Source organism: Poecilia reticulata, linkage group LG22 (assembly GCF_000633615.1).
Source record: "Poecilia reticulata strain Guanapo linkage group LG22, Guppy_female_1.0+MT, whole genome shotgun sequence".
NCBI lineage: Eukaryota > Metazoa > Chordata > Actinopteri > Cyprinodontiformes > Poeciliidae > Poecilia > Poecilia reticulata.
The window spans coordinates 23808837-23822587 of NC_024352.1; the positions used below are offsets into that span (position 1 = coordinate 23808837).

A 13751-nucleotide genomic window follows, 5' to 3' on the forward strand; every position below is an offset into this window, starting at 1 on the left:
CCCAGCAACACAAAGAAAGTTAACAAACAGAAAAACACATTGAAGGAGCGTGAGCGAGGCTTGGAAAACACCCCAGCAGCCAGGAGCTCTTCCCAACTTCCTCGTGGAGATTTACCTGGTGGATAACGGACTAAGCCCACTTTGATTGCCGGAAATGAGAAGGTCTTACCACTGAATCACTTAAACCATTTTAGTAAAAATAAAAAGAGGAAAAGTAAAATTATACAAGAAAAGCAGTCTGGTGGCAAAAGCATCAGGATCTGACGAGCTGAGAGATGAAAGCTGGAAAGGCAATTACTAAAGGAGGAGCAGGTGGAGGATTAGTAACGGAGAGCAGCTGTAAGAGAAAGAAGGTTGAACTGTGGAAATGAAAATGGCTGATAGACAGAAAACGGAGAACAAGGGAATCAAAGAGTCTGGAAACTGATCTAAACCCAACAAATTACTCCAGACTGAAACAAAAGCCATGTAAAAGAATAGACTTGAAGGAAACCTTCAATAAAACCTGTAACTCAGAGCAGAAAATAAATACAAGATCTTAAAACTAGGGAATGAGCAGAATGTGGGAATAAACTGAAAAATTCTGAATTAAAGCAAAACAATTTTAGGAGCCATGAAGATATTTAGCAAGTCTCACTTTTCTACACAAAATTTGTCAGTTTTCTTTGTGACGGTTTAAGTGTTCAGTAACATAACTGTTAAAATAATCAGTCACAAAGCTCAATAATTCACACCAGCTCTGTTTAGTTTGGTTCATTCAAACTCCAGTTCGTTTGTTTTGGTTGTGAATTGAACTCTGGTCGCCTAAAAACCTGCAATCCTCAGTTGAAGTGAAATCTGGTTCAGTTTGAATGCATATGGGAACGCCAAGCGGACTGGAAACTGCTCCAAAAACAGGAAGTGGACTACAGCGCAGGGCATTCTGGGTAAAAACAACCAAAACAAACATGCTAGTTAGCGCTAGTAGGAGAAATGGTTTGTAGTCTTTAACCAGACAAAGAGAAATCCTACAAATGCTAAAATCTGATGCTACTCCATTTTGTTTACGTTTCATAAAAAAAGGAAGTTGTGCTCAGTCTCTTCTTCAGAGGTTCTTGCTGCAGCGCCCCCTCAGGCGAGGAGGGGAACATGTTTTTCAAACGGTTCAGCTGGAAATGCAACAAATGTTACGACTTTGGTTCCCAATTAAGCCGTAAATTCACTTCAAGCTAATGCTAGTAGTGAAAGAAAAGTTAAAACAGTTTAAAATACTTTCTTTAATTTGGTTTAATTGACTCAAACCAGACAAATGAGCTACAATAAGAGAAAGCATTTTGTTGCTTGATAAACTTTAATTTCACCCCCTGATTCAGCATTTTTGTAGCTGTGGAAAAAAAAACTGTTTGTCTTGTTTCCATCACATAAATCAAAAGTTCAAATTATTTTTTAATCCAGGGAGAAAAAATGTTTGTGACAGAGAAATTCTGTTGTTGTGGAGAGGCATAAATCAATCCTCCCGACCTGTTTATTTCCACAGAGCTCACCAACGTTTGCTGCATGGATGATTTCTGCTCTCTGCATCATTTTTCTTTTCACACCAGGAAGTGAACACATCACCGTTTAACAAACTCCCATTGAAAATCTGCTGCTCTGACAGAAAAAAAACAAACTTTTCTATGTGTCGTGATGCGATAGAGGTGAAAAAATTCAGATTTCGATGTCTCACTTTGGTTTTACATGAACTAAAACCATGATTCTGTTCTCATTGTGTTTTAAATCTTAAATGAAAACTGCTACATCAGAACCATGAGGCTAAAAACAAACAGGAAGACAAATAAAAGAGCTTCACCTGCTGCGACCCGACGGCGCCCCCGCAGCCCCCTCATTCATCATGGCCGCCGACCTTTCTGAAAGACACTCAGGCACATTGATCAAAATCTGTTCAAGGTTAATTTCTTTTGGGACTCAGCAATTTTCCAATTATTGTCCCAATAAAAAGATTTTTCTCCAGGGGGAAATACATCAGAAATGAAAAGAGGGAAATGTTTACGCTGCTGCTTCATCAGGCTAATGGGGCGGATAGATAATTACTTTATTTGGTTTAGTAGTAAAAAGCAACAAACACAAATCTAAATAAAGTATGTATAGAGCAACAAAAGTGGCAAAAAAGTCATTACTTTGGACATTCGGTGATTATTTTTCAAAGGTAAATATCATGTTTTATATATCAAAATTATATATTTACATAATTTACATCTGAAATATTTAGCTATAAACTACATATTTAGTTTAGAACTAAATATTTACTTGGCTAATTTTTTAAGTTATATATAGATAAGAAAAGAAAAGATAAACATTATAGAGATTTACTTCTTTTCCCAGGATCTTCGGTTCTATTATTGTTCATGTGAAGCTCATGATTGGACCTTAACTGAGTTCTTTTCTTTACAAGATTGAAAACATTTTTTTTTCTGTCGTTGGGGAAACTTGTGGCTGCATTAAATATACGAACATTGTTTTTCCTGCCAGATCATTTTAAAATGAGACCGAAGGAAGATGAATTTTTGCCCTCTGGCGTTGGAGGCATAAGAAGTGAAGAACTATAAATTATTTCTTGTGTTTCTGCTGTTTTATTGCTCTAATCTGTTGTATCACAGAAAAATGAAACTCTTTTGTCACTTATTTTAATTTCACTTTTTCTTTTTGTCTTCTGGAATATTTTATAACAATAATTTGCAAATATTAAACATTTAAGACAGAAGAAATATGCACAGACTAACAATTAACGATTATTTCAGTTATTTATTCTATTAGGGTTATTCTGTGAAATATTAAAGATTCCTTTACATGAAATGAATGACAACCAAGAAAGCTAAATTAAAAAGTGTTTGTAGGTTTACGCAAGTTAATGTAAAGAAATCAGAGTAAAAACTTGATGTGAGCCGTTTTAAACAAAGCAGCAGCCAAACTGAAGCACAGATGAAGCTCCAAAATTTTTAGATTAGAAAATTTGGAAATTTCAGTTTGAAAAGTCCCCAAAAATTTCTAGAAATAAATAAGTAAATGTTCTCTGAAATACTTATGTTTTTGCAGAAAATTTCTGCGATTAATTTCAAAATGTCAGTTTTTTAACTCGGAAATTTTCTTCTTTTTCTCAAACATTTATGAAATTTCTGAGGGTTTTTATAATAAATGTTTTGCTTTTAAAACTTGAATTTCTGAGTTCCAAATGCAAAAATTTTGAAAGGATAAACTTTTCAACTTTTTGAAATTTTCTGAAATGTTCACATTTTTTTAAAGAAAATTTCTGAAATTAATCTAAAAACTTCTGAGATTTTTTTTTTTTTGTAGGGATTTTTTGATTTTACAAACCCAGAAACGTCTTTGTTTTTCTCTAGAAGCTTCCAGGTTAACCTAAAAAAATTGGGGGGTTTTCTTGTAAATTCTCAGCTTTTCAAGCTCAAATTTCTGAGTGAAAAAATAAAAATTTTTGAAAAAAAAAACACTTTTCGACTCTGGACATTTTCTGAGATTAAACTCAAAATTTGTAGTTTCTTTTCTAGCAAATTTTTAACTTTTCAAACTCGAATTTCTACATTTAAAAAATTGTTAAAATTTGCAAGAAAAAACTTTTGAATTTGGGAAAATTTCTAGAAATTTTTTGAAATTTAAAATTTCTAGAAATTTTTTGAAATTTAAAATTTCAGATTTTTTTGTAGCACATTTTTGACTTTTCAAACTCTGAACTTTACAAGTTTTCTCCTAGAAAATCTCTGCAGATAATTTGTCTCTTATTTTTCCCAGGTATCGCCCTCATGTCAGGGTGACGCTGATCTACAGAAACCTCATATTTTCATATTTCTAGTAAAACCGACCTAACCTGAGGTTCGGTTCTGTGTCCCGCCTCCTCCCAGCGCGGGGGTTCTGGTGAGTGGGAGGAGCGAGCTGCGCCGGGACGCGCCGCGCCGCAGCAGCACCAGCAGTCCCGTCCAAACCTGCAGGTCCGCCTCGGAGCAATCAGAGCGCCGGTTCACCTGTTCACCTCCAGCCGCCTGGTTCCGGAAAACAACAACAACCAGGCAAACCGGTCAAATATGAGCGACGCTGTTCGGCGGCGCGGCGTCTGGATGCCATAGGTGAGACGGTCTTTGTTACATTTAGATAATTTTTGACATGAAATTGGCGCTTTGGAAAAATCTCTCCCCTTTCTGCTGCCCGCATGCTCAACGGGAGCAGGCGGCTCAGGTGCGTCGAAGACGCAAATTACTGCTAATTATTTCATAATAACTTTTAATTTTAACTGATTCAAATTAGAAAAATTCTGCCAAATTGTAAATTTGGGAGAATTATACAATTAAAGAACGGTTGTTTCTCTGATAACAAACTTGTAGGAATTGGGATTATTTTAGTGGAGAAACGGATCGTTTTTATTTCTTTGCAGCGGCTCTGCAGGACAAAGAGGGTCGCCTTCCTTCAAATTACGATGCATCTCATCGGGGTGGTCTTAATTCTGGTCGTGACGGGAATAGCAAAAGGTAATCCGTGATTTCCAACATTCCTCTGAGACATTTAAGCAACCCCACAGGAATTATGTTAATTTAATCCGAGATTAAATGGTGTTTTGCTGTTTTCCCCGTCAAATAAAGTGAAACGGCTGAATATTTTTACTGTTTTTGAATGTTTTGTGACTGCTGACGGGTGGAGGGTGAAAATGCGGCTGTGTCTGTTTCAGGCTGGGAATGCAGCGCGGCGTGCAGCTCAGAAAATGGGTTTTGTGAGAAGCCGGGGAAGTGCAGGTGGGTTGCTAAAATTACCTCGGATTCCTGAGCAGATGATGGCTCACATCCTGCGGGCTTTTTCAACCCCATTTCCATAAACTGACTCAGTAAATGTTCCTCATTCAGCGAAATCCAGCCACAATCACGAGGTTCCACAGCTTTGATTTGAAAAATAAATATTTTTAAACTTTGAGTTTGGCGAAGTTTACCCACTGCAAGCTGTCATTTGTCACATTTTACTTCCTAGGTGTCTAAATTATGGATTAAAGAAGTGTTTTCTGCTCATTTATAATTAATTTGAATGGTTTAGATCAAAGCGTATGCATGCATCCAGATCTAGAAACTGTAAAAACGTAACATTTAAGGCCAGATTTCATTGCATCTGTCTCAGTTTTAGCTATATTTTATAAGGAATGTATTGATGTGGTGCTCTAACTGGAAAACTTGTTTTAAAACCACATTTAATAAAATTTTAAAAATAATGTGCTAACATTTTAATCTCCAAATGGATATCCAGCTCTAACTGCTGCAGAAGTTGATTTTATAAATGTACTTAAAGGGTTTTTCTTTAATTTCTATTTATCCTACCACAGAAAATCCTAATAAAACTTTGCATTTTAAGTCGTCTGGATGCTTTATGTGTTTTGAGGACAGGAGAACAAAAAGCGATGTGTGGGTTGGTGTATAAATAGTTTCAAATTGCTTTCATTTTTAGTTTTTTTTCTCCTTCCTGTTCCCCTTCAGGTGCAAACCCGGGTGGGAAGGGGAGAACTGCGACCGCTGCATCCCGTTCCCTGGCTGTTTGCACGGCGCGTGTGAGAAAGCGTGGCAGTGCGTCTGCAGAGAGGGCTGGGTGGGCAGCCTGTGCGACCAAGGTGAGTCGCATCAACCGCTCCTCCTGTTCCGCCGCAGAGGTGAGACTGAGTCACCGCTGCCCAGAAAAAAGGACATGAAATTAATCAGAGTAAACGGGACAGAACCGGCCCAAGGGATGTGCGAGTCAAGCGGCTGCTTTGAGCCTCCACACCACCGGGGGGCCCCCAAGAGCATCAAGCTAGCATGATAAATATTTAAATTAACACTGAATAATACAAACTGAATGCTTTTAAACGTGGAAAAAACATTTTTATAGACATGTTGTTGTTTACAACTGGAAGTTTTGCACATTTGTGCATTGCTGGAAGACGATTCTTTGATGTGCCGTTGATGTCCACGCTGCTGAGTTCCAACGATCCCGTTAAGTAAAGAGACCTGGAGGTGTAGGTATTATTGATTTAGTGCAGTGAGCCACAGCAGAGGAAAAATATCAAAGAAAAATCATTGAAGAACAAAACCACTTTTTTTTTTTTCCTCGCTCTGTTGGCTACACTATAGAGACTCTTGTTGCCATAGCAACTGACGCCGCCGCCACTTTGTTTCAGGATTCAACACCAAGAAAACATGTAAACATTTCCCATACCATGAACAGAACATTCAGTCTGTTACAGTATTTTGCTTTTAGGCTTCATATTTATCTTGCGATCATTAATAAGTGGTCGATTAGCTACTGCTGCTAGTAGCTAAGCTAACACAGCTAATTTAAACACCTGCTCTGCTGATGATATGTCGGAGTTATTGTTTAAATAGTTTTTTTTTTTGTTTTTTTTTGTAACTGAACTGAAACACCAAATTTCACATCTCATCTACATGTTAAGATTGTCAAAGTTAAGCTAGCATGACTGACCTGCTTCTTCCCTCTTGCTGTTTTTTAATTAAGTTTTTCCTGACCTTGTTGACAATTAATAGAAAAGCACTGCGTCCCCTTTACTTCCATAAACTATGCATGCATTTAAGATCTAGCACATTATGTTGACCATTGGTAGTCGTCGTAGGCTAGCAGTTTTTTATTGTTACTGTTTAATAGTTAAAATCGTTAAAATCACATAACACACAAACTATGGCTGTTTCAGATCAGTCGATATTGATAATTATTGATTAGCGTTTAAATATCTGAAATACTGCCAAACTGCTGCCGTGACCTTTCCTGTTTTATCCAGTTTTCTCTCCACACCGTTTTTTATTTTTAAGCAGTTATGAGGCGTAGTAGCAAAACATGAAACTGCTACTGCGTCAGTTTCTCAGCAGGTTGTTGCCAGGCAACTGTAGAATGAGTGAGTTGCTAGGTAACCAAAGAGCGAGTGAGTGAGTGAGCGAGTGAGTGAGTTGCTAAGTAACCAAAGGGTGAGTGAGTGAGTTGATTCCACCAACTTTCTGGTTCTGGATCGGACTTCAGTGAAATTATTGAACATTCTATAAGATGTATTACCTGTTATTGATCACTTATGATATATATATATATATATATATATATATATATATATATATATTATTGATTTACTGTCCAGCCATAACTTAAACATAATTTTTCATTTCAAAATGCACCTTTTTTTGTTTGGTCCTAGTTTGCTTCTCATGCAAGGTTGAAATCAGTCATAATAATGCTGTTATGACGCAAGCTAATTATGAATGAAGCTAAACACAGAGTAGTTTAGCAATGATGAACCATCTGGTGTTGACATGTTGGTATGTGGGGCCCCAAATTAAAATCTGCTTCGGGCCCCAAAAACATTTGGGCCGGCCCTGCAGACAGAAATTTACCACCTTACCTTTGAAAATGTATTCACTGGTGTCCTAAGGATGACATTTTTAAACAACACCGAATAATTAATACGGAATCTGTTGATCCCTCGAGCAAAGTGAAGAACAAAGACGAATAATTCAAAGGAGTTTCTGCTTTATTTCTTTTTGGATGAGGTATTTTGAGCACAGTTTGACCCAGTTATCTGAGCGTTCACGTTGCCTTTCATATTCTGCCCGAGCATATGTTCGCATCGCCTGTGTTATGCACTGGGCTCTGTCTTTTTGATGACGCGAAGCTGCTGCCATGCGGCGACAGAGACAGAGCGAGAGTAGCAGCAAAGACGTTAGAAGAGGCACTCGGTGATCTGAAAAACCACATGATGTTGTGATTTTCTGTTTTTCTGCACCAGATACTCGCCTGTGCTCGTCCAAGCCTTGTCCCAGTAATGCCACCTGCATAGAGAGAGGAGAGGGCGGCTACCTGTGTGTCTGTCCCCAGGGCTACGCTGGAGAAAACTGCCAGATGAAGCAGAGACTCTGCCTTCTGAACGGGTACAACAACCGGTTTTTATTTATTTTTTTATCAATAGGAACAATTATTGAGGAGTTATTTGTTTATCTGCAGCCACTACTAAAGAAAAGATTATTTATAGTTTTCTTGTTGCACTTTATTCAGTTTCGTTGCTCTAATAATTAATCTCAATACTTTCCATTTAAATCTTGTCTGTAACTGTGTTTGTTTTGAGTTGTCAGAACAGAACCATTAGTGCATTAGTGCATTCCCACCAACCTGTTTATTCTGATTTAATCAATCTCTGCTTGGTTTGGATGGACCTCTGGTTGGTTCAGATCGAACTCTGGTTGGTTCGGATCGAACTCTGGTTGGTTCGGATCGAACTCGGGTTGGTTCGGATCGAACTCGGGTTGGTTCGGATCGAACTCGGCTTGGTTCGGATCGAACTCGGCTTGGTTCGGATGGAGCTCGGCTTGGTTCGGATGGAACTCGGCTTGGTTCGGATNGAACTCGGCTTGGTTCGGATCGAACTCGGCTTGGTTCGGATCGAACTCGGCTTGGTTCGGATGGAGCTCGGCTTGGTTCGGATGGAGCTCGGCTTGGTTCGGATGGAGCTCGGCTTGATTCGGATGGAGCTCGGCTTGGTTTGGGGAGGTCTGAATGTGCAATCAGTCAAGAAAAGTAAACTCTGGTTTGTCTATAATTCTTGATTTGGTTGAAGTGAAATCTGGTGAAAACTGCATTCTGGTGCACTCTGGAGCAGTTTACTTGCTAAAACTGGATCACCGCTCTAGAAGCACACAGAGCAGGGCATTCTGGGTAGATGAAACCAAAACAAACACACTAGGCTAACGCTAGTGAGAGAAATGGCTTGTGGTCTTTTTGTCAAAGACGAAAGAGAAATCCTCCAACCGCTAAAAAATGTCGCTGCTTCACTTTTGTTTCCATTTTGTCAATAAGGAAGTTGCGCTCAGTGTCGTCTTCAGAGGTTTTCCTGTTGAAGAGGAGAACATGTTGTTCAAAAGGTTTATTTTACAAACTACAGCAGCTAAACACCCCACCTGATTCTCAGGTAGATTCAGGTTCAATTTGGGACCAAACGTTGCATCATTTGTTACATTTCCAGCTGCTGCTCTTTCACGCTGCACATTCGACCAATTCAAACCAACTGAAAAACATGTTCCCCTCCTCACCTATGGGGGCGCCGCACTAAGAAACCACTGAAGGAAAAAACATGTCTGAAGATGGAAATAAAAATGGAGTGGCGTCAGATTTTAGTAATAGTAAGATTTATTTTGTCATTTGTACAAGACGCTAAGCTCACTTGTTTGTTTTTGATTGTATTTACCCAGAATGCCCTGCGTTGTAGTCACTTCCTGTTTTTGGAGCTAGTCAGAAAAGAAGCTAAGCTCAAAGTATTTCAGTTTGTTGATGTGTACAGCTGGGAGAGAAACACTTTAACTGAATTACATCTGTAAATACAATGAAAGAGGGCTTAACGTATTGATTTAGCCCTGAATGCTAATGCAATGCCACACTTTTCAGATTTTAAAGTGTAATCTATACAATGAAGTGTACATTTTATTCAGTATTTATTTGAATTTCCAACTGAAAGAGGGACTTTATAGTCAAATTAAATCTAAATGTTTGAACATTTCTCAATTTTAAATCAGTAGTAGCAACGATTTCCTGTAAAAGTGATTATATTTTACAGGATTCTGTAGTTTTCATGTCAAACTGCAGTTTTCCTCGTGTTATATATATATATGCTCCTGTCTCAGAGAAAATGTGACATTTCCACAGATTCTGAGCTTTCTTTAGGCCACTTCAAAGCACTCAACCTTTCATGTCAATACTTCAAGATCAAATAAATCAAAATGCTCTTAACAGGCTGTCACATTTCAGAGCTGCCTGTGACCTGATTTCCTTGCTTAGCTTGCAGGACGATGTCAGCGCCTCCTTCCTGTGTCTCTGTTGTGCATTCAAAAGGCCTCGACTCTGCAGTTTCATTGGGAAAATGTTATATTGCCTTTACATGGAGAATATTTGGTCTCTGAGGTGCAGATTGCTCCAGTTCGTTCGCTTTGACAGTGATAAAAACTGCAACGTCTGACCTTGGATTTTAACAGGCTGCTATTAATGCTGATGAAGATAATTGAAACGTTTTATACCATGAACTGAGAGAGAATAAAACATGCAGCTTTATAAAGTCTGAGTGAGCTGACAGTTTCTGATGTTTTTCTCAGATTTCTGATGTTTTACAGAAGAATTCTGTCATTTTTCTTGGATTTCTGTCAGGAGATTTAGGGACTCCTCTTGGGGTTTTTTGGATTTCTGACGGTTTTTTTGGATTGCTGTCTTTATCTCAAACTCCTTATGTTTTTTATTTCTCAAATCTATCGTTTCTCTTATATTGCTGTCTTTTTCTCAGAATTCTGTCACTTTTTTCTGTAATTTTCAGTTTTCCTCAGATGATGTTCTTTCTGAATTCTCTGAATCCTGTCATTTTTCTCGAAATTCCAACTTTAATCTTCTGAGATCAAAAGTTCTTGACATGTGATCAGAGAAGCGTAATTTGATTGGCTAAGAGCGGCTCGATTCACTCCAGTTCTGATTGTTTTGGTTCGGGTCACGTCTGCAGGTGAATTTCTGCAGGTAAAAGTTTTGCTGGCGAATCTAAAGTAAAAAACAAAGTAACTTCTCTGGTTGATGTAAAAGTCCAGGTTCGTTCCTGTGTCAGGTTTGTCCGTCTCATTCAGAAACACAACAAACCAGATAAATCAGCAGCATGAAGCTAAAGAGTAAGTTGAACAAAGTTCTCTGTATTTCTGAACGACATCTGAGGAAAAGCTGAAAAGTTTTCCTGCTGTTATCCGGCAGGAATCCTCAATCTGCCAATCAGGCTGTTAAAGACTACAGGCGGCTGTCTGGACCCTCAACCTCTCTGCGTTTGTGCTGCCAGCCAGCACTGACCAGAACAAACCGACTTGCTCTTAACCAACACCGAACTGCCTTACAAAATAAACTGCTCTGCCGTTATTCGCGGTGGAAAACCCAGATCCCCGCCTGCGGTTCTAACATTAATCAGCTGCGCTACGAGGCAGGAATGTCTGGAAAGGAACCGCATTTCTTCACACTCACTCAGACAAGGTGTTGGAGGCTCGTGTAATTACCCAAAGTACTGCTGGAGGTATTGATTGGTTTCTATCTGGGCTTTCATCTGTCTGCGTCCTGTTGAGCATGACCGCATTGATCAGATACGCCGCCGCACAAGTCGGCGCCGGCGGATTATTTCACAGGCACAGCCGAGGTTTTTTATTTGTGTCTCGTAATGGGTTCAGATTTTTAATTTGCAGAAAATGAGGCCTACTGTTTCTTACTAGTGTGAAGGGGAAGAATTGCTCACAGCAGTAAAATACCAATGAGCATCACAGGTGCAGCTCGGTAAATTAGACGATCACTCAAACGTTTGAGTAATAAGTGTTATGTTTCAAGAATTTAATTGATTTCTGATTGACTTGCAGCAAGCGGAAACCCAAAGCCCAATTTCTCAAGTTAAATTACAAAAGGCTAATTAAAATTAACATTTAAATGGGACTTATTATGCAAAATTGACATGCATCAATTTCTGTGTTTCCATGTGGATTTCCACTACTTCTAAAGCACTTAAAAACAAACCAACACCCAACTGGTTTTTGGCAATTAGTTCATGTTTTTTGGTGTCTGGAAAACAAGCCTTTTCAAAAACCTCTTAATTGCCAAACTGGACTCCATGGGTGCTGCACTGTTGCCTAGCAACCCAGGCATGTTACCTAGCAACCCAGGCAGAGTTCTGTTACCTTTGGTCAGCTGGTTTTTTCCGCTTTGTGTGCTGTACAATGGCTGCTGGAAAAGACGAGGGTTTTGCTGTTGACTTGCCATCCAGAAACCACTTGCTCTGTTCTTATTGGTTGTGGAGGAGGCTCCACTTCTGCTTTTCAAAGATGTATGGTAGAATCATGCATCTGTTTGCAGCCATTTTGATTTGTGAGTGTAAATGTAGAGTTAGCAGGCATGGCCAGCAGCAACTTATTTGGATATAAAGTGTCAAGACGCCCTAAAACATCTAATTATGACAGCAACTCAAAACTAAAATCTCATTATTACAAAGGATTTCATGCAAAAAAAATGTAATGAACATCCTAACCTGTTCAAAGAAGCAGAATAAGTCACCTTTAAGTCAGAAATATCACGTCATGGAGGAGACGGCTGACCTGACGGGTGGTGTCTCGCAGACGGTCACTGAAACCCTCCAGGAGTAAAAGCCAGAAAAGGTCACTGAAGCTAGCTGTTCAGTGGAAACGAGCACTTTCAGGATCGTTTCCCACCGCCTTGAGAGGATCGTGAAGCAAAACCCATTCCTGAGACTAGGAGAACCAAATAAATATCCCATTTCTGCAGGTCGTAGGTTTAATAAACGTAGCCAGATGGTCAGAGTTTGGTCTGTAAAGGAGGTAATTTAGTAATTTAATGCTTTGCTTTCAAAAGCAGGTAACCGGCTTCTTTGTACGGTATGCCTGACATGTCAAATTTAAAGTCCTTCATTCAGAAACATTTGCGATATGTTTTTGTTTGATGCTGCATTGGCACCAGAGTAAGAAAAAAAACTTTAATTATGAGAATCATCATTACATTAGCAGAATAAAGATGATGGAAAAAAGTCGTAGAAATATGAGAAACTAATTTTAATGAAAAAACTTTGGTTAACGAGAGGTAAATTTTTTTTAATGAACAATTGTTTCAAAGTGCTGCTAGTGGTGATGATTTGATGCTAATGTGTTTAAAGAATGAAGTACTTCCTTATTTCTCTGATACCAAAGTGTAAATTCATAAGATGTAATCATGAGATTACGACTTTATTCTGGGAATATTACTGGGTTAATCTTATGACTTATTCTGATAAGACAACTTTGTTGCGACCTTTTTGTCGCCTTATGACTGTTGTTAGATTATTGTGGTGACCTTTTGACCTCATTTTTGGATTATGACATTTTATTCTAATAATTAAAAGACAATTTATCTTAGCTTGTTCCTAGTACTAGTAAGTGCCACAGACTGATTTTTATAATTCGACTATAATTCTTGTTAAATTTCTACCAGTTTCTGTTGGTGATTAACGACCAGTTTTCAAGTTGACAGCTAATCTATGTTCTGGTTGCAGTGACCATTTTATGGGAAAAAGTCAAGTTATTGTGGCTGTAAAATATCAAAATAAACATCTTGAAGCCTGCAGATCTTCCTGATTTCTGTTTAGAAAGCATGAGCTGCTCTTCATAAGTGAAGGAGCTTTAAGTCTGCGGTATTTTTGGTACAACCTCCAAGGACGGCTTATGAGGCTTTTTCAGCTTGATGACTCAGTCTGTGGTAAATTAGTGGGTTTGCTGAGAACCATCTTCTTTATTTTTCTGGGAAATAAAACGGAACCACGTCTGAAAGGAGGAGGCAGATTAATTAAAATGACCTCCAGACAAGCTCTAACCTTTCCGATTTAAATTCTCATCTTCATTACCTCCTCTTTCATAACTACATGAATAAAACGTGGATAGACTGAACAAAATACACTTTTTCCATATTTTTGTACTTGCATTTGGGTTTCTACTGCTTCTAAAACCAGCCCAAGCGCTTAAACAACAACAACAAAACAAAAATAAACACACCTACCCATTGTTTGGTAATCGGTGAATGTATTTTGGTGTCTGGAAAACAAACCGTTTCATTGGCACTGCACCGTTACCTAGCAACCCCAGCTGAGTCCAGCCCGTTACCTAGCAACCCCAGCTGAGTCCAGCCCGTTACCTAGCAACCCCAGCTGAGTCCAGCCC

The 13751-nt window shown here is 38.7% G+C and overlaps 2 protein-coding genes across 3 annotated transcripts in view; both read left to right on the forward strand.

Moving 5' to 3' along the window:
• The window catches only part of wdr25 (WD repeat domain 25), a 118884-nt gene extending 115012 nt beyond the window's left edge, over nucleotides 1-3872 (forward strand). Inside the window, exon 9 of the transcript XR_532628.2 lies at nucleotides 3784-3872. The gene's annotated coding sequence lies outside the window, so the exon portion shown is untranslated. The remainder of the gene's footprint in view (nucleotides 1-3783) is intronic.
• An 83-nt stretch (nucleotides 3873-3955) lies between these two features.
• dlk1 (delta like non-canonical Notch ligand 1) overlaps nucleotides 3956-13751 on the forward strand; it is a 12130-nt gene continuing 2334 nt past the window's right edge. Inside the window, exons 1-5 of one of the 2 annotated variants that reach the window (XM_017302468.1) lie at nucleotides 3956-4115; nucleotides 4432-4514; nucleotides 4712-4775; nucleotides 5502-5632; nucleotides 7787-7928. In XM_017302468.1, the coding sequence (XP_017157957.1) occupies nucleotides 4463-4514; nucleotides 4712-4775; nucleotides 5502-5632; nucleotides 7787-7928 (389 nt within the window). In that variant the 5' untranslated portion in view covers nucleotides 3956-4115; nucleotides 4432-4462. Of the gene's footprint in view, nucleotides 4116-4420; nucleotides 4515-4711; nucleotides 4776-5501; nucleotides 5633-7786; nucleotides 7929-13751 lie in introns of both variants that reach the window. The other variant, XM_008399912.2, reaches the window with a different exon arrangement.